Below are 25663 nucleotides of genomic sequence, written 5' to 3' on the forward strand. Positions count from 1 at the left end.
TTTTCTTTATGAATCCTATTGCTTTCCCCCTCTTGTCCTCCCACTCATCTGCCCTCCTCTACCCAAGTCCAACTCCACTCCATTCTTCACATAGAATGACCATTTAGAATTGAAGGAAGTCATGTAACTCTGTTCAGAACATCCCAGTATGAATTATACCATGTGTGGCATTGCTTCAGAACAATCTGGAGGGAAGGGAGCCGACAAAGTCATATACAATACAGCTCCCACCTACCTCTCCTTCCTTACTCCTGACGCTTACCGTGTTGGTCTCTAGCTACACTGCTTTCTTATTCTTCCTCAGACCTGCTCTCCTCTCCTTCCTACATTTGTGCCTGTGTGCTTGTGTTCTCTTCTGACTTAACGCTTATCCCCAGATCTTTACTTGGCTCACTGTCTCACTTTATCCAGGCCTCTGCTGAAATATTACCTGTTAGACCTTCATTCTTTACCCTTCTTTGGTTTTCTGCATATGCTCGTCACTACATGAAGATACATACAAATACATACAAGTCCTTTGAAAATAGTAAGGTGTTATAGGCATGGAGAAGAAGCCTGTATGTGACTTTCAAAGTGCAGCATTGTAGGGAACTTACACAAATCTTTTCTCTGCCACTCTGTACCCTTAAGGCTTGACAGAGACCATAGTCTGGCAATATAAGAGTCACAAGCTGAGTCCTTTTCATTCATCCTCAAAGCTTGGCAAAAACCAATTTGCTCAAGCTAATTGGTTCCCAAATGACTATTGAAATAATGTTTTTGTATCATAATTTTTGCTAAGAAACAACTAATTAAAACATGTAGGGCAGTTCTCTTAGACCAGACTACCTTAATGATAAGTCTTTTCTTGATTATTTTCATTCTTGTTTTATTCTCAGAACAAATGAGAAAAACTTCATCCTGTGTAGTTGCCAATTTAGTTTCAAGGAACTGACCCTCCTGTCTTGGGCACTGTGTGTCCCCCAGGTGATTCCTTTCAGAGGTTCATACTCTGCTGCTTCCGTTCCTGACCATGCTCTGTATTGGCACTTACCATTCTGAAACATGTCCTTCTTTGCAGGAACTCACAGGTAATTGCAGTGAAAGTTCTAGTTGCCATAAGTTGTGTTGACACTTAGAGCATAGACCCTCTAGCAGTGATGTTCCTTACCAGATAGGTAAAATCTTGTAGTTCACACCAAGAAAGAACAGGGAGATAGTTTCTTGATGGAGAAGAAGGAATGGACTATTCTAAGAGCCTCACCTGCTGCTGCCTTTACCTCCTAGTGAGGGGAAGGAGATACAGTGAATGAAGAACTGTTAACCTACTTCATCAGGGACAACCTGATGGCTGAGACAGATGGTACTGCCAAGAGGCGTTCAGCAGAGGCAACTCTGGCTCTTAGATGTGGGACTGAGAATCCTCTGCTTTGGGTCCTATAGTGCTGCCTCCATTTTGGCTCCTTTAGTTCTTTCTGAATGAGCCAAATTACAAATGTTTTATGTTAAGGTAATAAATGGGGGGGTGAACTGGTTTTCTGCAATAGTAATTATAATAATTAGTAAAATTACAATAGAATCCACTTACTGAATATATCCTAAGTGCCTACTAAGTGCCAAGCACTTAACACATGAATATTGTCCTGGGTCTGAGGATTTCTGTTAGTGGTAATCTTAGTTGCATAATAGAGAGGCATGTTAATATTACTTTAATAAGAAGTTACTATAAAAATGCGTGGACAGGGAACAATCTCAGCCTCCTATGTGTCATGGGAAAACAGTATTCCGACCAGATGGCAAGTGTCTACTTCTTCAGCTGCTTCAGTTGCTGTCGCCTCCAATACTCTGCTGTTACGGAGACTCAGCTGTCTGTCTGGTTTTTAAACTGTACAGTTTCTGCCCTTTCTTCAAAGTCCAGTTTAGTTCTCTTTCCTTCCATGGCTCCTTCCTTCATTCTCTAGTTTTGTTTTGTTTTTTAAGATTTATTTATTTATGCATACAAGAACTGGGGTATAGGCCAGAGGTGAGGGGGGTGAGAAGATTCACCAGAGACAGAGTGGGAAACAGAACAGGCAGACTGACTGAAATACTCTGCTGAGCAGAGTAGTAGGTGAGTCAGGAGAGGTCTACTGCGCCATGTGGATAGCTCCCTGGCTGGCTGGGATCGAACTCATGCTGCAGAAGCTACAGATAGCTTCACAGTGCTGTGCTTAACCCTTTGAGCCACCAGGGAGGCCCTCATTCTCTAGTTTTTATAGTTTGTTTTATAGCAAATCACTTTCTTCTTTGTCCCTTAACTACGTATATGCTGTATCACACCAGCAGCTTGTGAGCTTCTGAATGGCAACATCTGTACTTGATTTTTCTTGATCTCAGTAACATGGAAAAAGTCTGTTGGACTGGTCACTGACTACATCCATGAGCCATATTTTGCCATGTTCCAGACTTGGAAGTGACTTCCTAGGGCTCATGAACCCTTGGCCATGGCTTAGATACTAATGTTCGTGACCATAGAGCTAACACTGAGTGGGGGCTTATTTTGTGCAGGGCTATGGTCTAAGACTGTTACTTGTTCCATTTAATCCTTGGTGGCTGCTACCACCATCTCCATTTTCCATAGGAGGAAATTTAAACAGAAAGTTAAATAATTCACCCAAGGCCATATAGCCAGTCAATGGTAGAGCCGTGGGTTTAAGCCAAAGCTATCTGACTGCATAGTCTGTGTTCTTTGTCACCTTCCTCAGGTGCTTCTCCAATCACAATTGTAGTCTTACACTGAAATAGAAATAATATTTAGTGAATAAATTCCAGATACATAAATGTTTTCCCATGCATGTCTGAAGAGGTGTTTTAATCTAACTCTTCAAGGTAGACTTTGTTATGTTATTTAGAATTGCTCTGTTTGAGACTTCAAAGAAGGACAGGGGTGCAGCAGGGAGGCTTTTGAGTGAGTGAACAATGTTCAGGGCTGTGACAGATGTCCCTGTGGAGATTTGGACCATAAGCTTTCTCTGTCCATACCAAGGGATGGGCCTCAGGGACTACCCCTTCAGCCTCAGACTTGTCTGCCTCTGGCATGATGAGACTGGAGAACAGCAGCCTCTCTGAGCCAGTGGGGTACTGGCTGCTGTCTGGAAAAGCAGGGTGTAAACTCCAATGTATCACCCTGAGACATTCCCAAAATAAATAGACTTTTTGTGCTAACTCCTATTTTTCCAACTGAGGCCTGACCATTTTCTCTTTCTTCTTTTAAAACAATCTTTCTAGAAGATGTTTCTCTTCTTTTGTGGCTTTGAATGCTTTCTCCCTCCTCCACATCTCCTCTGTAACAAGACTTTACTGAACTTACATCCAAGGGGAAGTGGTAGAGAGTAATCAAGATTATAATATATGAAATAATCAGAAAATAATAAATAATTAAAAGCCAAATGTGTATTTCAAACTCCAGCAGTTTTAAGAGTCCTCAGAGACAGAATGATGCACTGGTTAAAGAATAGGTACTTTGAGGTCAAAGATTCTGGGTCTGAATTCCCACCATGTTACCTACTATCTGTATAACCATAGCGCAACAACTACACTTCTCAGACCTTGGTTTTCTCTGAGGCAGAGTGAAAGGTGATTTCAGATGGAGACAAGAAGCCTGAAGGTCCATGAGCTGAAAACCTTGTTACAGGGGCTCATATGAAAGATGTTAATATTACCAACTAGAATAGGAACAGTAGCAATGAGGAGGAAAGAAAAGGTGGGGAACATAGGTAGGGGAAATAGAAAGGACTTAATGAATTGACTATATTTGATGGCCCTAAATCAAGAGGACTGTTTTCCAAGCCTAGTTCTGCCACTACATAGTTCCTTAATCTCACACCAGTCATCGAACGTCTCTGGCCTGGAGTTGAACATTTATAAAATCCGAAGCCTGACCCTCATGTGGCCTCAGAGGTTCTGTCCTGCTTTTCCCACTATGGCTGGAAGACTCTAAGCTCTTTGTCTGCAGAGATCACAGACTACAGGTTGAAAAGGAGTTGGTTTGGAGAGAAAGATATCATTTAACTTCCTTTTGTATTTGGGCGTGTGCCTTTCCTCCTGTGCACATATCACTCACTTTCTCCTTGGCTTTGTTGTGAATTCAAAAGGAGGGAGAAATTAGTTTTCATCTGCAAAGTAGGGTACTTGGAAACATGTAAGACCATGAGGTCATGGAAGTAACATGTCCTATACACGGTGTTTCTCCTGCATGTTTTAGTATCTGACATCTTTATAGGCATCTTCTAGCATGATCCATGTTGTGATAAGATCTCCACACATGTCAACCTGCAAATTTGGGGAGAAATCTTATTTTCCCCGCACCCTCACACATCCACAGAATCAGAAACTTCTGCCAATTCTTCCTTCTTCTGGGCATGCTTCTACCTCTGTTACATCCTCTACCCTCTCCTTTTCCCGAGAAGATGAGCAACTTGTCAGACTGGCAAGATTCTGGCAGTCCCTTGGCCTTCTGTGCTGTGCAGGTCAATGTGTTAAGAATCACTGCACTTACAAGACAACATGGCTATGTCTTTCTCTCTTTTCTTTTGCTTTCTTGGACCACCTGATTGAGGCAGGATGTGCCTTCCTTGATCTTCTGTTCTCCCTTGCATTATAAGATGAGGAATTAGATGGGCCCAGATAGGTCCTTGTGTCAACTTTTCCATCAGTGACTAGATGAGTCAATTAAGTCTCTCCCTTCCTGGGATGCAGAGAACATTAGTTTAGTGGAGAGTTTGGCAGGAGCACCTACTGTAGCTTCCTGCAGCTCCCGTCTCAGCCAGCAATGTGCTTGATTACTTGGGGCTCCATTAACAAAAGTAGTGCCTTGACCACAGCTTAGCTCCTGAGTCTCTGCGCTTCTCATTTGAAACTGGAGAATACAGTGAATAAGCGTTGCCATGGCCTTCAGCAGAACCCGCTAAACATCACATCACAGTTGTTAATTACCCTTCCTCAGCTTTGCCAAGAGTGAGGTTATTGAAGAGGAGACGGGTTTTGCCTCACATCACGAGACGTAGTTTACAAAGCTGACTGTGTGACCTCTGAACTGTGTTTCCAGAAAACTCAGTCTAGTTCCATATTTTAGCATTCTAACCATCTCAGCAGAAATGCTTGGTTTGGTCACTTCCGTTAAACAACGACTTAGACATTTCAGTGTTAAATTTATTGTACATAGTTTGAGGTTTTATAACCTCTATCCTGTCACCACCCGCATTGCCTAGTCTCTGCAGTGTTTAGAAATATAACCTTTCAATGGACAAATATATAAATACATAATATTGGTGATTTTCTTTTTTTTTTTGAAGATTATTTATTTATGCATATAAGAACTGGGGTACAGGCCAGAGGTGGGGGAGGATGAGAGGATTCACCAGAGACAGAGTGAGGAACAGAACAGGCAGATCAATTGAAATATACTGCTGAAGGGAGCAGCGGGTGAGGCAGGAGAGGTCTGCTGCGCCATGTGGGTAGCTCCGTGGCTGGAGATTGAACTCATGCTACAAAGGCTCTGCATAGCTTCACTGTGCTTTGCTTAACCCCTTGTGCCACAAGGGAGGCCCTGATTTTCTTTTTTAATGAAATGATAGGTTAACTCACTTGCAACAGTTAAACCAATTTGTGTGCATAGTTGTAACTTTAGTTGATTTTAAATCTTTGTTATTTTTTTTCATCCATCTCAAGGTATTTTTTTCACCACCATCATCTCTTTTACCCCTTTCAAACTTGCTCCTTTCCTCCTCCCTTTCAAACTCAGGAATCTTACTTTGTTTATTAGTGTCCACTATTCTGCTAAGAATTTTGCTTTGTCAGATTGCCCACTGTGCAAATGTTCCGTATTTGTCATTCTGACTTGCTTTGCTGCACATATTCCCCTCAAACTCCTTCCATTTTGCTGTGAAGAGCAGCATTTCATCTTCCTTGTGGCTGAATAATATTCCATTGTGTGGGTATACAACATCTTCTTAATCCAGTCCTCCATCAGTGGGCACTTACTTTATTTCCATGTCCTAGCTATTACAAGTAATACTGCGATAATCAGCATAGAGCACATCATTTTTTGAGATGATGGTCATGTTTTTGACCATGCCCAAGGGGGAAATTACTAGGGTGGTATTTTCACTTACAGTTTTTTTCTTTATTTATTTATTTATTTTTTTTTTAATTAATAAATTTTATTTTTATATTCCCCATACAATTGCAATCCCCCCATTCTGACCCCAATCCCTCGTAAATCTGATCACTTTCTAAAATGACTGTATTAGTTTATTATACACACGCACATGCTTACACACATACATATATGTGTGTGTAGATACAGGTATCATCTATATCCACTCATCCATCACTGGGCACTAGGGTTGTTTCCCTATCTTGGTTATTGTGAATAATGCTGTCATGAACATTGGGGTGCATATGTCTTTTCAAGTTAATGTTTTCATATTCTTCAGGTAACTATCCTGAAGTAGGATTACTGGATCATATGGTATTTCTATTTTCAAATTTTTTAGGAACTGCCAAACTTTTCTTTTTTCTTTTCTTTTTTTTAAAGATTTATTTATTTATGCATACAAGAGCTGGGCTACAGGCCAGAGATGTGGGCGGGTGGGGTGGTGAGAGGATTCACCAGAAACAGAGCGGGGAACAGAACAGGCGGATTAACTGAAATACACTGCTGAGGGGAGCAGAGGGCAAGTCAGGAGAGGTCTGCCTCGCCATGTGGGTCATCTCCCAGGCAGGGGATCGAACTCGTGCTACAGTGGCTGCAGATAGCTTCATAGTGCTGTTCTTAACCCCCTGTGCCACCAGGGAGGCCCTCTTCTTCTTTTTAATTTCAGCTTGCCCTGGCATTACTTTGGCCCCAGCTCAATAGCAGTTTTCTAAAACAGGATTCAATATTACTTTATCAGAGTCTCACGAGCAAACCCAGCCAATTCATCTGTCTGTTAATAACTGCCCTTGAGGGCCTCCCCGGTGGCGCAGCGGTTGAGCGCTGGGTTGCGAAGCTGCCCGCGGCCTCTGCGGCGCCGGTTCGATCCCCGGCTGCTCCCCGGCCATCGGAGGAGGGTCCCACATGGCGTGCAGACCTCTCCTGCCGCCCGCTGCTCCCCTCAGCAGTGTACTTCGGTCCTTCTGCCTGTTCTGCTCCCCGCTCTGGCTCTGGTGAATTCTCTCGCCCTCCCGCGCTTCTGACTGTACCCAGTGCATGTATAAACAAAAACCAAACAAACAAGCAAATAAATAAATAAATAAACATGCCTCTATTTAAAAAAAAAAAAATAACTGCCCTTGAGTTAGGTGGTCATACCTTGTCCAGTCAGTGACAATAAAAGATGCAGGGGGAAGTCATATGGTGTGTACGCCTTCTCCTTCTAAGGTGAGGGGGGCAGGGCAAAAGGGTACATTGGAAAGATAGATACAATTGAATGATATTCTGCTGTGCTATCTCAGAGAGCCATGCAAGTATATAATCTAAGATGATAATTTAATTTTTCTTAACACAGCTTTTTATAGTTAGTTATAGGGTATCCCTAAATGTCCATGTCTAGTGTCCATCCCAGAACAAGTTTCATTCTTATACACCTCACATTCACAGATAAACAGAATGGTGATTATGCAACCAGTTTAGGCTCCTAACAGCACCCCTGTTTCTCATTTGCAACAGTCTCTTAAGGTCTGGGTATTTGAGAAAAACCATGAATTTGGAGTCATTAGAGTTAGTTGCATCTCCTGCAAATTTGGTGATGGTGAACTAGCTCTTATTTCATAGAACCTGTTTCATGATTCACAACACAGAATTGGCTTGTGTCTCATCAGCCTCCTGGGTGCTTTTGAGGAACACATGATAAATGTGTTTTGAATACTGTGTATAGTGAAAGCATTATACAGATGAGGTCAATCATTAAAACATTATGTAGAGGTAGGAACACAGATTGTTTTTATATGACATGTAGCGTGAGCTACTAAGGAATATTACAGACTCTCTTACATCTGCTGCCTTAAGGCAGGGCATGGCTTTAGGTAAGACTCAAGCAAATGTACTTTCTGGTTCTCCAGCTCTATCTAAATCTCAGGCTGTCATCAAGCACTTGAAGTTCCTTGCACAGAGGTATAATGGAAGGTAAAATGTCGATATTCCTCTGTGTGTATATCGTCAGAGCTCCTGTTCATCATGGAGGACCGTTTGTTTTGTTCATTTTTGAGCTGGAACTGTTTTGATCATTATAATGGTATTAAATGAGCTGTTATCTTCTTTTAATTAGATGGTGAGAGAAAAACATGGACCACAAATCATTCCCATTTTGCAAATGAGTTAAAGAAGCTAAATTATTTGTTGAAGACAACTCAGCTAGTAAGTTGAAAAACTGGAATTCAACCCATTTCTAACTCCAGTTCCACATCTGCCCCAGCGTGACTCACTGCATCAGAATTTAGAACCCACTTTTCTAGTCCAGTAATTTTTAATTGTCATCCTCAAATTCCCAGGGGATCTATGAAGATAGAAATAAAACTGAGTCCCTCTCTCTGTCGTCTGCACTGGGAGCAGCCCTCCTGCTACATCTCCTCATCCTGAAATGCATGCCTGCACCACGTTGGTCCCCACCCCCTCCTTGGTCAGGGGCAGCTCTCAGCTGCTGAGGAGATCACTGTGCCTTGGTGCTGAGACCACCACAGACACTGACAGATGAGAGCCTCGCCATTGGCAGCCCTATACCTGCTAAACTTAGCCGCAGCTTCCAAACCAGCACCATTTCAAGGGACCTGGACACAGCAGCCAGGTTCACTGGGGCTGGTGCTGCGGCTAGCATTGGGACTGTGTGTGGGAGCCTCAGCACTAGTTCCAGCAGAACCCTTCTCTGAAGCAATAGCTCTGCTCCTGCACCATTCTGGGCTTGGCCTTCTCAGAGCTGTGGGTGCTCTTGCCTAATGGTAGCCTCTCATCTGGATCCACATTTGCCCATGACATTAACCAGCTGGCTGCTTAGATGGGCGTGTACTTTCCAATTTACCAGTTTCTACCCAGCTCTTTGATTTCATCAATTCACGTTATCAGCCAGGCTCCCATAGCATTAGAGTCTGTGATGCCTGGACTAGTGTGGACTCCTCATTTTGTTCCTGGCTATATTCAGTCTTATCTTTCATATCCCCTCATAGTTTTGTATCTTGGTCTCCATCTTATGTTGCTGCTTTAAGACCTTTTATGCAGACTTGTCTTTTTGGCTCTACCATGTCTTTGAAAACAGGAATTACATTCTCATCAATTCAACAAACACTATGGGCATTGTTTGGGGAACTGGGGATACAGAGACTAAGCTGGCGCTCTCCTGAGGAAGGTCATGGTCTAGCCTTGTTTCTTTTTAATCCGTGAAAGGTTATAGTACCCTGATAAGTACTAAGTGTATGTTCAAAGCCTGCTTGCTAGAGTATTGTGATAACAGAGTGGGGTTACAGTGCTGGCTCAACACTTAGGCAATTTATGTAAACCTCTCATGCTGGTTTTCTTGTCTGTAAAATGGATAATCCTAGTGCTTGTGAAGTGAAATAAGAATCGAATGACCTGAGCCTCAGAAGGTGTGAGACATAGTTCTTAACATTTAATACCTGCTGGTATATGGTGACTCTTGTTTATAGGGCTAGACATGCAATTGACAGTCAGTTGATGCTTGTTGAATGAACAAATGAAAATGTAGAACGAATTGAGTGTGAGGAATTAGATGTGTTCAACTAGACAAATTGTTGACAAGGATGATGTCACGAAAAATGTCCCCAGCCTAGACATCACAGATTTTTGATGGTTTTGAATGCTTTGGTTTCTAGGCTCAGCACCAAATTTCGTTTAAACCAGATATATAAACATACCTCTGTGGAATAACACCAGCCCCAGTTTAATATAAAATACAAGTTTGAAAAGAGGAGTAAATCTCTAATAATCTTACAAGATAGATTTGTGCTCAGTATTTTGAGAATGTCCTTGGGTCTCAAAATTGGCCTGTGGGCTAGATTCCCTGATAACAGCAGCTGAAATTATCTCCACAAAGAGTCATTTCAGTTGCTGAGGTGAGTGATGGAAGAGGACAAAGCATTCACCCACTTTCCAGGGGTTTCTGGGCTGCTTCCTTTCTTCACAGCCTGAAGCAACAGGCAGAGAGATACTAACTTATTTGCTATCTGCCTTCACTGTCTCATTTAATTGTCACACAGCTCCTCTGAAACAATTTACTAGAAATCGACAAAACTGAGGCTCAGTGAGAGTAAGTAACATGTTCCAATTCTTACACATCTCATAAGTGGCAGGAGCAGGATGCTGGCTCTTCCCATTACTTCTCTCTCTCTAAGCATCCTGGTGGCCATCAACCCCATCCTTTTCCATTGCCAAAAAGGAATTCTAGTAATGCACCCCAGTGCATTACTGAGTGCACACACTCTGCCCTTGCTTCCCATTCATTTTCGACATGTTTATTAAGCATCTACATTGTGCCAGGCACAAGTGTTGTTGCTGAGGATACAGGAGGAACAAGATGGATGAGATTCCTTCTTTGGTGGAATTTAATTCTGGTGTGGAGAGGTGGACAATACTAGGAAGCCTCTGAATGAACAAAATAATTTCAGATAGCAGAGATAGCAGTGTCAGAAAGGAGATGCTATAACAGAACTGGAGAGAAGTTACTATAGATAAGATGTTCAAAGAAGGACTGAGGTCACTTTGAGCTGAAATCTGACTGAACAAAGAGACAGCCAAGCAGAAGCAACCCTGGGGAGCCTTATAAAGGAAACAGGGATTTCAGTTTTGAGGATCACCACTAGGGACTACTCGCCTTTTAGACTTTTGGGGGATACAATAGGCTGACATGGAGCTCGTTTCTGATCTATAACCCAAATACCAATATTTCATTATGTGACATTATTATTTTTCTGGGTATTTTGGCAATGAGGATAGCGATCTTTCTTCAGCCAGACTATGATATATAAAAATTGTGAAGACAAACTGGTTTTATAGGAAGAACAAAGACAGGAAAGTTTACATCTGTCTCCTAGCAGAAAGCCACATCCTTAGCTCAGTCTGCAGAAGCTGTACCCCATCCTCAAGGACAGTAAGATCCCAGATATGGCAGCATCAACAGGATGCCTCCAGAAACCCCAGTCCCACAGACAAATTCAGACATCCAGGAAGGGAGCCGCTGGATGATGCAAGTATTTTTTTCCTTTTTTGGTATCAAACGGGTACCAAAATGTCTTTGGCTATCACCAGGGATAAATTCTCAAAGAAAGAAATGAAAGAGTTATGTGTGGATAAGTATGGCCTAAATACACAACATAAAATAATTTAGGGAGTAGGACTAGGGGCATGTCATGAACTCAAATGAAGACTCAAGTAGAATGACTTTTAAAACAATAAAACTACTACTTTCAGGGGCTCTGGTTGGGAGAGCATAAGTTTACCCTCTGCCTCAACCTGTGCTCTCCCAACCCAGAGCCCCTGAAAGTAGTAGGGATGATTGCATTGTTTCAGGAATGTGAATAGGTAATAAAGCTACATGGGTTATTGTTTACACATGCCCTATCAGATAGTCTTTCATTGGTTTGCTCAGTATTTCAACAAATCCTTAATGAGTTATTAAAGATAATTGTGTACCAGGTATTATGCCAAGCATTAGGAAAATTTTTAAATGACTAAAATAGGGATCCTAGTTATTGAGACATTTTAACTAACAAGTGGGCAAAGAGACAAGGGAGTAATTACAGAACAGTGCAACATCTACTCATAGAGGTTTTTATAAATTCTTTGAGAAGTCCTAAGGGTGGGGCAATTGCTGGGGGCAGGTAGGGCCTTGGAGAGCTCCCTATAGTAGATCTTATTAAGTCTTATTTTAAAAGACATATAAAAACCAGTCTGGTGGATCCAAGGGGATAAATTTCTTGGCAGAGGAAAGATCATATACATAAGGCTTTTAATTCTCCAGAGTACTGCATTGTATCGGAATTGTGTTTAGCTTTGAGAAATAGAAAACTCTAATATCAGTAGCTTAAGCAAACATACATTTATTTGCTTCACCAAATAAGTTTGGAGGTAGGCGGCTGCTGATTTGGGCTGTGAGGTAATGATGTCAGTACCATGTGTCTCTGAGACTCCATCAGCTTTTCCTTCATACTTGTTGCCTCGCGATTGCAAGGGGGCGGCAGTTTGGGGTGTGCTGTCCCTTTTCAAGCATGAAGAGGCCAGAGGAGGGCCATGTGTCTATTAGCCAGAAAGTAAACACTTCCCCAGTGAATACTCCCCTTCAAACCAGAAGACTGTTGAGGGCTTGAGCTGGGTCCTTACCCCTCCACCTGCAGTGCAGGCTACCGATGCAAATATTTAAACCTCCCGCCTGCCATTTTAAGAGGCAGCAAGGAGAGCCAGTTGGGAGTAACTGAGTCAGCCAACCGATAGTATCTGCCAGACACATTTTATCTCATTTGCTCCCCGTTATAAGCTCATGGAGTAGGGAGAGCAGTTGTTATTAACTCCTAAAAGAAGAAACAGAGATTTGGAGAGCTAGGTTTTACTTAAAATCACAGAGCTGTACATTTCTGTAGTGATAACAAAAAGGAAAATGAAAAACTAATGTTGATTGTGTGTTTACTACACTCCAGATGCCATGCTAAGCACTTGACATATGTTCTCTCCTTTCCTCCCTACGAAGTCCTGTGAGGTAGACTGTCCTAGTTTTGTAGATGAACAATCTGTCATGTGAGGAGATATCGGCATGACTTGCCCAGGATTGTAAAGCTAGCATGTAACAGAGCCAGGATGCAGAGCCAAAATGCCAACCTAATGCTCTTCTTGCCTCTTTTACCTTTAAACTATCATAATTTTCTCCCTGGAGAATCCAGTGAACGTGCCATGTCACTGACATTGCCCAGAGTCCTTGAATCCACCCATGTCCTGTTACTCCTTTTAATTTATTTGACCCACTCCTGTTTCCTCATTATTACTTTTATGGACACAGACTCCAGCAACACATTATTTCAAATGTCCTGCCATTATGAATACATTCCCTTCCATTGTAATGGCACCAACCATAATGAATGCATTTTGTGTCCATGCAGATGTCACTGGTGTTTTCGATGCTCTACTCTAATTTATGTTGGGAAATGAATATAGAAAGTATTGTCCAGACTCCCATTACTCCGGAGGAAATAAGGGACACCCTGTGTGTGTGCATATGTTTTTGCATTCATGCAGCAGAGAGAATGTTTTTGGTCAAAATGAATTGTGTGCCTGAAATGAGGGTCTGGCCCTGTTTTTTCAGAAGGTACATTGGAGGTAATTTGCTGTGCATATCGCAAACCTGTGCAAGCAGGTTGATTTGTGAGGGGGTGTTTGGGCCTGCTTAATGAGCACACATACATAGTCGACTCCATTACAAGGAGAAAAGGGAAAGCCTGAGTGATTGAGGGATCCAGGTTTGGGGTACCCTAAGATCGTGCCTTCATGTGCATAAGCAGCCAGGTTGCTGATGTGCATGGTACCAGCCTCCCTTACGCCGCCCCCAAACCCCACTCACCCCACCCCCAATAGTCAGCCACACAATGGCACAGCCTTTTTGACATTGAGGGTGAAGAGTGAGCTAGAGGCCCAGTGAAGAACAGAATGTTTTCTGTTTGGGATCAGCTATGTGAACTGATCTTTGTGGTGAAAGTCTGTCTGTGAGGTAGGGGGTTGGTAAAAACCTGAATCTGAAATGCCAGATTGTAGTAGAATGTAGCTGCTTTTAGAGAGAGGCCGGGTACTTGGCTCTTCAAGAAGTGCCCCTCCACCCTTACCTCCTCCCACCCCGTCTGAAACAGTATGTGGGCCAGAAGGCTCTACATTTAGGCTGTGTGTCTATAAGGGATTCTTGGGGTGATCTTTCTGAGATTTGGAATGTCAATGGTTAAAGGGTACCTGGAAGATAACCTTTAAGACCTACTACTGTAAATTCTCATTGAAGGATTTGGGGAATTAAAAAGGAGACAATGTGATTCAGAGAATATGAATACCCTAAACTTCTATAAAATCCTACATTTTTTAATGCCACACCAATTGCAGCTGACTCTTAAATATACAGGAGTTTTTCTTTAATGAAAGTTGGCTACTCAGTTTAGGATTACTAACTCAGTAATTGCAAGGCAAATTAAAGAAGAAATAGAGGTCTGAAACTTAAGGAATGAGTTATGCATGTGTGAATGTGTATATGTGCAAACATGCATTCAATATGCATATATTGCATGTTGGAAATGTTGCTTTGTCCTTAAAAAGGTGGACCAGAACCTTTCTAAAATTTGGCTTGGGGAGAGCAGTTTTTCTCTCTATATTTCTAAGTGATCTTAAATCACCCCAGCTTTTTAATGCTGAGAATCTACTATCAAAAACTAGGTTGTGGGATTTCAATATCTGCCTTCTTCTGTTTCATAGGGAATGCTTTCTACTCCTTGAGTTTCTGCAGACTTAGTTCTTACCCTGTGAATCACCTGCCTCTTCTATCAATACCTAAAAGACAGACTTGAAAGAACTAGCTTGCCCAAACCTACCTGGAAATATAAGCCCAGATAAGACCAGTCCAGTAACCTTAACAAGGTTATTGTTCTTTGCTGCCTCCATGGCATAAAGCTACTAACAACAGTCCTGCTCTGAAAAGTCTACTGTTTTACAGGAAATTCTGTAGAATGAAATACACTGTTGGGGGCACTAACTAAAACAAATGACTATAGTTCTGAGTGGAATTTCTGAGCCCCTATTCTCCATACTTGCAAATTTAAGTATCAGTAATGCTTGATGGATCCTCTGTAAGAAAACTGCACAAAGCAAAAACATTTAGAGCTCTGCAATTCTGGGCAATCTGCCCCACTGTTTACCATACCGATAGCAGTGATTTGGGCACTTTTTACTTTTGTACTGGGGTAGGGTTCATCTTGCTTTAACCAGAAAAGCCTTTCTGAAAGGAGTACAGAAATGAAGATCCAGGTAGAAGCCCTTTCCTGAATCACTGGCTTCAGGTTTTGGAGAAAAGAGAACAGAAGAAGATGCATTTTACCATCAGAGCACCTTTGAGTCTGAATTGCAGGAGACTAAAACCCAAGAACAACTTTTGTGTCTCTGCCCCTGTTGGGGTCTGTGTGGGAAGCAGGAGTGAGGACACAGAACCCACAGCCTGATTCATCTTTAGTTCTGTCGTCTGCTCAGTGAAACTGCCAGGCAAGCCTGAGAAACAGGCTGAACTGCCCATCTTAGAATCATCTAACCAGTGCCTTCAGGGGACAATATAACTAAAAGCAAAGCCATTTTGCTTGAATTCATCCTACACATTTCTTTCACTAAAATGCTCAAGGTGCCTGCCATATATGAAGTGTCTAGTCTCTAAAAAGCTCTATTGATAGTCTATTCTAAGATGATTTAACAGAAAGGAGGGGACCACATCCAGAGAGAGTATGACTCTCTATTTCCTGAACTCAAGTTTGAGCTTCTACTTCCTTTCTTTTTGGTAGATGTTCTCAGCCATGGAACATACTCAAGATTTAAAAAAAAAGCTTCAACCATAAATAGCCCTTGCTGAATGAGAACAAGCTGATGCTAAACCTGTGTGTGCTCTGTAACTGTTTTTCGGAAATAAATGGAAATTACAGTAGCTATCATTTATGAATTATTGCCTTTTGCCTGATATAAGAACTTTAATTAAGTTAGCATTCACAACTGCACTATTACCTCAGTTTTACTGAACCCACTTTAGAGATGAGGATACGTTCCCAGTCCTTCCGTTTTAAATGGTTATTGACAACTGAAAGATTGAAAAACCCATCTAAGAGACGCCACTAACTCACTTTAGATCTGTTAACTCTTCTTTAATCAGATGGACAGGAAAGGCCAGTGAGGTCCACAGATCACCCACGCTGGTACCTAATTACAGGAGAAGCAGCTACCAACAGCTAGGTCAGAGGGATGCAGACCTGGCAGTGAGTCACAGCCCGACCGAATGTTCTTTTTGGTGGGAGGAACATGGGCTTTATAATTGGACAAACCTGGACTCCAAATGTGGCCAAGTCACTGACCTTTCTGAACCTGTTTCCACATCTGTTCAGTGGAGGCTCATAATATCCCCATCACAGCGATACAGTCCAAATTGAAGGAGAGATTATGTAAGTATCTATTCTAATGCATGCTCGGTGAATAATTCTTTAAAAAATATGTAGTTGTTTAAAATGTCATTTCACTCTGTATTAGCAAAAATCTTCCCAAACACCCTCAAGTGTTCAGGCCCAAGCAGGAGAATGATTAAAAGATAGAATGTTCTATAGTTTCCTGAAGGCAGGTCAATTCTTTTGAACCATCTTTGCCTTCTATGGTCTGTATTTCTGTCCCAGGTAGAAGGTAAACTGGTGCTTTCCCTTCTGCCCTCCCCACCCCATAGCTCTCACCTCCCTTTTGTCATTTCCTTACAGTTCTCTTAATGGCTGCATAACACTACAAAGAGATTCCCAGCAGTCGCTCAGTTTGCAAGCAGTGGGCACTCCAGGAGGGAGCCAGGTTCTGTTCCAGTAAAGACTGGGGCAGTGGGGGGTAGGGGTATCCTTGAGCAGCTGGTAGGCAGCTAGAAGAGTGGCTCTGGAGATCACCCTTAGCCCTTCTGCCACCTCTGTCCAGTGGTGCCTGGACAGAGACACACTATAATCGGTAGAGAATTGTAGTATGGGGAAACTTCCACATTCATAAACAATACCAACCAAATCAAAACAAGGATAATAAACACAGAATGGTGACAAGTGCGTTGCAGCAGTCTCCCTGTGCTAGCACCACGAGGAGGTCGGCAGTGCCCGTGGGAACAGCTGCCATATGCTAGAGCCAGCCACATGGAGGCCGCCTTCCCTCCACTTTTTAAACCTTCTAACTGACTGTCTTCACCAAGGGGAAGATGATTGAAGTATAGAAAATGGAGAAAAAATTCAAGTCCTTTTATCTTTGTTCCGGAAATCTTAGGCACACAGCTGCTAAACAGGGCTGTAAACAGTGAGTCACAGTACATGCCTCCCAGCAGCAGCTGCTCACTGTCTAGAGGAGGAAAAGCCAAGTATCTTCCCGGGTTAATGGCACCTCAAGAGACACCTGTGTAGTGGGTGACCAATGCCAGGGAAACGGATTTCACAGTAAGTGCTTCGTGCCCAATCTTGTGTGTCGCTCTTGAACCTTCTGGGCTCCGCCCCAAACCACATAGCCAGCACTCCATAAAGAGGTTTCCAGTGCCCACACTGAACTCTTCAGGCCTGTCCACTTTGCACCTTGTTCTTGCCTTTCCAGGCCTTCTGCAGTTGGAAATGTATGACATCTTACTTGTGAACATGACTCATTACTCAGGGCTGCCACTCTGCCTGCCCCTCTCTCGGCTCTGGCTCCTGCCTGGCCTCCATGGCAGTTGTTCAGACATATGCTCTTAATTAGGCTGCTTCTAGCTCCCGGTTCCACCAGCCCTCGGGAGCCTGCATGTCTTCCACTCCTTGTGAGCAGTCTCACTGCTGAGCCCCCCTTTGTCCAATGGTAGGACCCAGACTCAGGGGCTGAGAGATGGATGATGCATCATTTCTCTGGCTGGATGGTCACACAGTTTTCTTGGGAGACATAGAGTTGAAGACTGATAATGATGTGGGTAGGGAAAGAGAATGGCTATCGATATTCCAGGCTGAAGCAAGAGAGAGCTTGTTATAACTTGTTAACAGCTGTTAAAACCGTCAGTGTAAAGGAGGAGTTGAGAACTGGAGCTGCCATAGAGATTTAGGGATTATCTGTAGATTTCAATACCATTACTGTTCTTTACCAGAGGGGACGGGAGGGGGCGGGGCTGGAATGAAAGAGAAAATAAGCCTCTGGTATGGAGTCAGGTCAGATTCGTGGAGTCATTCTGCTCCCCTCCCCCAGACAGTTTTTACATTCCTGTCTGATTATGACCCCTAGCAAGAGTGCCTTTTACAGCCACATCGTGACCCTTTGTACCCATTACAATGAAGAAGAATGAAGCAGGTGGTCATCTTGTCTTTGACATAGACTAGTGACTCCTGCCTCAGTTGCTCACCCCTACAGTTATCCAAGCCCATTCCCAAAGCATCGTCTTCACATCCTCCTCAGTGGCCAGGGGAGGCATATGAGGAATCAGCAGAGACCTGCACCCCATCAGAGCTCCCAGCCCTGTCAGACACGGGACTGAGATCATCAAAGCAATAGTGATTGTGAGCGAGAAAGAACACGTGAACGAACCTTATTGCAGTAAGAATTTCACAATTACAGAGGTGCGTTAAATATATCATAAAGGCGTACCCCTTAAACTTACACAATGTGTATGGCAATTATGTCTCTATAAAGCTGGGAGTAAAAAAAAGAACTGACTTAGGAAAGACTGAGAGGTAGTTTGGGAAAGAAACGAGCCTTCTCTTTCGAACTGAATATAAAACAAGTACTTCCTTTTCTGAAACCCTTATATACAGAATTATCTTTTTAACTTCTTTTTTCTCTTACACATGGGCTTTAGCCAAGGAACCTAAATAGTTTGTCGAGAGGAGTGGCTTTATTATCTCCCAGCAAATTTTTTTTTTTTAATTTAAAAACAACCTCTGAAGGAATTCTCTCTTTCCCCCAAAGTGGGTAGCTGAAATACTGATCTGCAGCCCCTACCCCACGCTGGGCTGAGGTGCTGGGGAGGGATTTCAGTCCTTTGTGGGTGAGTGGATGGGGAAGACCAGAGACCTATACACCATCTGTTAAGTTCTTATGCTGATATAAAAGAGCCATCTGATACACTTATTGTTCTATGTAGCATTTAATTCTGATTTAATATGAGAACCTGAGAGATCACCTAATCCAGGAAGGAAGAAGAGAAGAGAGCAGCACGTCGTGAAAATTTGGTGTGCGGGGCTGTCTCTCCCACCACACCAGAAAAGCCATTGCTTACTGAGCACTGAGTTGGCACCCTACTACTTTACAGAATCATTACCCTGCTTTATGAATGAGGAAACTGAAGCCCAGTCAGTGTTTTTTTCCCAGAGGAGGAACCTAGTTATTAAGTGGAAGGACTAGATTCAAACCTTGATTTCTCTGTGCTTTTCCTGCTCTTCTTCCTTTCCTCTGGAAGCGAGAGGTGAAGGCCTGACAGCAGGGAGCCAGTAGATTGCTGCCAGATGTCCCTCAACTACAAATCCTTAGAGGGTGACAGGACCTTACTCTGCACTAAGGGGATGTCCCCTGGTGCCCTTTGGCGTGTTTGGATGGTCTGCTTTGGCTGTGCTCTCTAATTGGCCTGTCAGAAAGCAGTCACTTTCCAGGGATCATAAGTCATATGACACCTGATTTATTCTGAGGGCGAGCCATAAACAGGTTCTTCTGCAGGTGAATGAAACAGATCTGAAGTGGTAGGATTATGTTGTTTTGAGTGTCACAGCAGACTAACTTCAAGAAAAACTAGGAGGAAGGCAGAGTGTGTCTTAAATAATCTTTATCTGCTGCCTTCAGCTCCCTGCATTTACACCCTAGGCCTGACCCTTCAGAGGTTACCAGTTGTCTTTCCAAGAAAAATGTAATCACCCACCTCATGCCATCAGCTTCTAATTTGATGGCTTGTTCATCCAGAAACTCAGCTGTGCTCAAGTGGCTTATAGTGGGCCTATGGCCTGCTCTTTTCTTCTTAAAGGCTGATTTTTAACTCTAGGGGCTCAGTCAGAAGTACAGTATTAAATATAAGGTCTTTTTGCTTACTGTCTTGTTGGGAGAGCTTCTGAATGTGACAAAGGCCGGGGCTGCTTCTCCTGATGTCTCCCGGGGCTCTGTTACTTCCCCTGGCACCTGGGCAGCCTTTCAGTTCAGAGCAGTAGGCTCTGTTCAGTCACAGGCGTGGGTGATGACAAGCGAACATGGAAACCTGCAGAAACCTCGTTTCTCTCTTAACTTTGGTTCTTCCAGTTGGTGTCATCATATGTTTGGGGTCGTATCTTCTCTTCTAGCCAAACTAGTGCTCCCTCATCTGACTGCACTGCCCCAGAATCCAGGGAGCCCCTCTGGTGAGCATGGCTGAAGCCTAATGGGATGTGCTGTTCACCCGCTCACTTCTCTCAGCAGCCTCCCTTCCTGTAGGGGCAGGTGCCTACAATCTAGCCCTGTTAGCTGTGAGCTCTTGGAATATTGAGGGATGAAGATATGTCTCTTACCTTCTCTGTTTCCTGGGGAAAACTCCTACGAGTGTTTACTAAAAGGGCTGGGATAGCGCAGAGTAACAGGCAGGGGACCAGGCCTCTGCTTGAAATGTCCCCTTCCTGTTATCTCAGAGAAGACTCGCTGGCAGGAGCACCTGCATTATTAACGAGGTGCAAGAAACCTCTCTTAAGCTTCCTGTTTCCCCATGTCAGAACCCTATCACTATCCCTGACATGGCCCTTAGGCTCTCGGACAAGCAAGCCTGACTTTGACAAGGAAGGAACCCTTGAGCGAGTGTCCACCCACTCCGGAACCCCCACCGTCACGCCAGCCCTTGTGTTACCCCGCGGGCTGAGCCTCAGACTTGGGCCATGATATAATCATGCTGGAGGAGCCCGGCGCGGCCTGCTCCCCATGCAGGCTATATATTGAGTTGTTACTGGGTGTTTGTTTTTCTTTTTTCCCTGAAACATCTGTTTTTGCTGCCTTGGGGAGTGTCACACAGAACCCAGCCAGAATATTTTTGAAGTACGAACAAGGGCTTGTTCATACTTTGAGTGCTGGCAGCGCGGCAGACGCCATATGGAGCCCTGACACCCTTCTCGACGCCTCTTCTTTCCCATCTCCACCCCTACCCCGCCTTCTCAGGAGACGTTCAGTCGTGACCTAAGAAGCTAAACATGCAGAGCTGCTGCTGAGACACTTCTTCTAGGTGTGGCCTCTTACACACGTCTCCGGCCACTCTGAACCCTTCACAGCTCCTTGAACATGCTCAGTTGCTTCCCTTCTTCAGAAGTTGACTCAAGCTGTTCCCTCCACCTAGCATGCCCTCCTGGCCCATAGTCTTCATGGAAAAACCAGTCCATCTGTCAACACTGAGTGATCACGTCTTCTCAGACCTCTCCTCTCATAGGCTACATTCTTCGCTGGCTTGTGAGCTCCCAAGGGGGGGACCCTATCTGATTCTCCACTCCCACACTGGCATGGAGTAGGGAATCTGTGAGGGCAAAGAGAAGTCACCGATTTGGGGTCTGTGTAATGGAAAAGCAGTTGTATTTGGTTGTGTGCTCATTACTTGCTGGGCAGTTTGCTAACACTTTTTATCCATTATCTCGTCCAGCACCTTATTAACTCAGAGAGGTAGATACTGGTATTCTCCCTTTCCTGAGTCACCCCCCCTGCCCCGACACAGACACACACAGAGCCATCCTTCTCTAGCCCCGTATCCTGCTTTGTTTTCTTCAAAGTATTTGTTTACTTGCTTATTATTTGCCTCCTTCACTAGAAATTAAGTGGAATTGCCAGCAATTCCACTCCTAGGTATTTACCCAAAGGACACAGAAACATCAATTCCAAAGAACACCTGCACCCCTATGTTTATAGCAGCTCTATTTACAATAGCTAAGCTTTGGAAACAGCCCAAATGCCTAAAAATAGATGACTGGATCAAGAAGATGTGGTACATATACACCATGGAATATTACTCAGCATTCAAAAAATGCAATTTGCAGCAACATGGATGACGCTGGAAGGGATCATGCTCAGCGAAATAAGCCAGAAAGAAAAAGAAAAATACCAGATGGTCTCACTCATAGCAGGAATCTAGAAAACTTAAATAAGGGACCAGGAAAATGAATATAAGAAAGTGAAAATCAAAATCAACAAAAAACTATGAACCAGAGACACTTTTTGGGGGGTGGTGAGCGGGAGGGGAGGGATTGGGGTCAGAATGGGGGGGTTGCAATTGTATGGGGAATATAAATAAAATTTATTATTTAAAAAAAAATAGAAATTAAGCTCCATGAGAACAGGGACCTCATCAATCTTGTTCATTACTCCAAAATTAGCACCTGTTACAGGCCCTAACACATTGTGGGTTCTCAATAAATATTTGTTCACTAAAATAGTGTATGAATAAATGACTCCCCATTTCACAGGTAGGGAAAGTGAGATTGAGGTTAAATAACCTGTCACACAGGTCAGAAGTTTACAGACTCAGATGGGAATCCTGGTCTCTGACACAGAATGCTAGCTCCCTTAGAAATTCTCCATGCAGACAGATCCTAGTGCTCAGGACAAAGTCTGCTTTCCTGCTGCACATCGTTTCTGCCTTGAAGGTTCCCCCTCCCCACCTCTCTCTTCACCAGCTAAATGTCTTCTGCTAGGCCAAGGCAGACTGTGAGACATACTGTGTGCCAGCCAAATATGCCCTAATGCCACTCACACTGGAGATACAATAATGGGGATTTCACACTAAACACTGGGGAAAAAATGGTAATTGTACAGATTCTGCCCCCGGAGCGCAGGTGGGAAAGATCGACAGTTACAATTCTGCCTCACGAGAAGTGCTGCACCCCTTGAGCTCCTGGAACTTGACGGGCAAAGCAAGACGTCTTCCACACTTTTGATCACTGCTTTCCTGAAGGCAAACAGGGGGCATCATCTCAATTTACCTTAAATTATATAGTGGGGTGGAGTGAAAATCAGCTGAAGCCTTGAAGGAGGTTTTTTTATGCAACCTAATTAAAAAGGCAAGACCTGGTGTACCTCAAGTCAGGACAGAAGTTGAAGTTGAAACATATGACCCAAAGAGACTCTATCCTAGTGCCAGGGGAAGGTGACTTGGCGGCCAACCTTGTTGCATGAATGCGTTTGCTGAAAATCACAAGAACCACAATGAGAATTGAAGGGTGATGGCTACCTTGCAGCTAGGTTTTTACAGGAAAACCTCAGACTGGCAGCAGTTGTGAAAACTGAAAACAACTAACTCTACATTTTATTTTTTATTTTTTTTTTTAAATATTAAATTTGTATTTTTATTATTGCCCCCATACAATTGCAAACGCCCCATTCTGACCCAATCCTTCCTCTCTCCGCCCACGACCCCAAAGTGTTCTGGTTCATAGTTTTTTGTTGATTTTGATTTTCCTTTCTTATATCATTTTCCTGTCCCTTATTTAAAGTTTCTAGATTCCTGCTATGAGTGAGACCATCGGTATTTTTCTTTTTTTTTTTTGCTTATTTCGCTGAGCATGATCCCTTCCAGTGCCATCCATGTTGCTGCAAATTGCATGTGTTTATCTTTTTTGAATGCTGATATAAATTCCATGGTATATATGTACCACATCTTCTTGATCCAGTCATCTATTTTTGGGCATCTGGGTTGTTTCCAAAAGCTTAGCTATTGTAAACAGTGCTGCTATAAACATAGGAGTGCAGGTGCTCTTTGAATTGATGTTTCTGTGTCCTTTGGGTAAATACCTAGGAGTGGAATTGCTGGATCATATGGAGCTCTATGTTAGTAGGTCCAGAAATCTCCACCAGCTCTCCATAGTGGTTGGACCAGTTTGCACTCCCACCAACAGTGCACAAGAGTTCCTTTTTCTCCACACCTCGCCAACATTTGTTGTTGCTAGTTTTTTTAATATGTGCCATTCTCACTGGTGTGAGATGGTATCTCATGGTAGTTTTGATTTGCATTTCCCTGATGACAAGTGATGTTGAACATTTTTTCATATGTTGTTGCCATTTGCATTTCCTCTTCAGAGAAGTTTCTTTTTAGCTCTTCTGCCCATTTTTTGACTGGATTATTTTCTTTGTTGTTGCTGAGTCTCATCAGCTCTTTGCAGATTTTTTGTGATCAGTCCTTTATCATTAGTGTTGGGTGCAAAAATGTTCTCCCAGTTGGTGGGGTTTCTTTGTTTTTGTTATTGTTTTCTTTTGCTGTGCAGAAGCTCTTTAATTTGATGTAGTCCCAGCTGTTTATCTTTCTCTTCACTATCACTGCTTTGGGTGATGTGTCTGTAAAGATGTTTTGATGTGCAATCCCGTAGTGTTTCGCCTATATTTCCTTCTATGTATTTTATGGTTTCAGGTCTTATGTCTAGTTCTTTAATCCATTTTGAGTTGATTTTTGTGTATGGTGTGAGGTAGTGGTCAAGCTTCATTCTTTTGCATGTAGCGACCCAGTTTTCCCAGCACCATTTATTGAACAAACTTTCTTTGCTCCATGCATAGTCTTTGCTCCTTTGTCAAGATTAGTTGACCATAATCTGTGGGTTTATTTCTGGATTTTCTATTCGATTCCATTGGTCTGTATGTCTGTTCTTGTTCCAATACCATGCAGTTTTGATGATTATGGCTTTGTAGTAGAGTTTGAAGTCTGGAGTGTGAATGCCTCCATTTCCTTCTTTTTTTTTTCAGGAGAGCTTTGGCTATTCGGGGTTTTTGGTGATTCCATATGAATTTCATCAATAATTGTTCTATTTCTTTGAAGAATGCCATTGAGATTTTGATTGGAATAGCATTGAATCTGTATATTGCTTTTGGTAGGATGGCCATTTTAATAATGTTTATTCTCCAATCATGAGCAGGGGATGTCTTTCCATTTCTTTGTGTCTTCTTCTATTTCTTTTACAGTGTTTATAGTTTTCTTGTATAGGTCCTTTACCTCTTTTGTTAGATTTGTTCCAAATATTTGATTTTTTTTGTTTTCGGATAATAGGTGTTTTTTTTTGATTTCTTCTTCTTCAGATTATTATTTGTGTATAGGAAGGCTACTGACTTTTGCATGTTGATTTTGTATCCTGCACTTTACTGATTGATTGATGAGTTGATTAGTTTTTCTGTGGAGATTTTGGGGTTCTCTATGTATATTATCATATCATCTGCAATAGTGATAGTTTGACTTCTTCTTCTTCCTATTTGGATTCCTTGGATGTCTTTCTCTTGTCTTATTGCTCTGGCTAGGACTTCCAGTATTATATTGAAAGCAGTGGTGAAGTGGACATCCTTGTCTTGTTCCAGATCTTAATGGAATTGCTTTCAGCTTTCACCATTGAGAATGATACTGGCTGTTGGCTTGTCATAGATGGCCTTTATGATGTTGAGGTATGTTCTTGTATCCAAGAATTTCAAGGGCTTTTATCATGAATGGGTGTTGCACTTTGTCGAAAGCTTTCTCAGCATCTATTGATATTATATATGGTTTTTATATTTCTTTTTGTTGATGTTTTGGATAACGTTGATTGATTTTCGGATGTTAAACCATCTTTGTGCCCTGGAATGAATCCAACTTGGTCGTGGTGAATTATCTTATGGATACATTGTTGGATTCTGATAGCTAAAATTTTATTGAGGATTTTTGCAATCAGTGTCATTAGGGAGATGGCCTATAGTTTTCTTTTTTGTGTTGTCCTTTTTCGGTTTTGGTATTGTGTAATATTGGCTTAATAGAACTGTTTGGTTTGTCCCTTCCTTCTCATTTTTTGAAGAGTTTGTGAAGGATAGGCACTAATTGTCTCTGAATGCTTTGGTAGAATTCATTTGTAAATCCATCAGGTCCTGGCTTTTTGTTTTTTGGGGAGGTTTTTAATTACCATTTTAATTTCGCTGCTTCGTAATTGGTCTGTTTAGGTGTTCTATTTCTTCTTTATCTAGCTTTGGGTGATTGGTAGAGTTGTAGGAATT

General features: G+C 42.6%; 1 protein-coding gene across 3 annotated transcripts in view; it reads left to right on the plus strand.

The window, feature by feature from the left end:
- The window catches only part of LOC119255357 (tripartite motif-containing protein 44-like), a 78467-nt gene that overhangs the window by 20764 nt on the left and 32040 nt on the right, over window positions 1-25663 (plus strand). For 2 of the 3 annotated variants that reach the window (XM_037522456.1, XM_037522457.1), the window contains one exon: window positions 8268-8378. The exons of the other annotated variant lie outside the window; for it this stretch is intronic. In XM_037522456.1, the coding sequence (XP_037378353.1) occupies window positions 8268-8365 (98 nt within the window). In that variant the 3' untranslated portion in view covers window positions 8366-8378. Of the gene's footprint in view, window positions 1-8267; window positions 8379-25663 lie in introns of those variants that run through there. 3 annotated transcript variants of the gene reach the window in all.

This window comes from Talpa occidentalis, unplaced genomic scaffold (assembly GCF_014898055.3).
Source record: "Talpa occidentalis isolate TD23 unplaced genomic scaffold, MPIMG_talOcc4v2.1 talOcc4.3, whole genome shotgun sequence".
Lineage (NCBI taxonomy): Eukaryota > Metazoa > Chordata > Mammalia > Eulipotyphla > Talpidae > Talpa > Talpa occidentalis.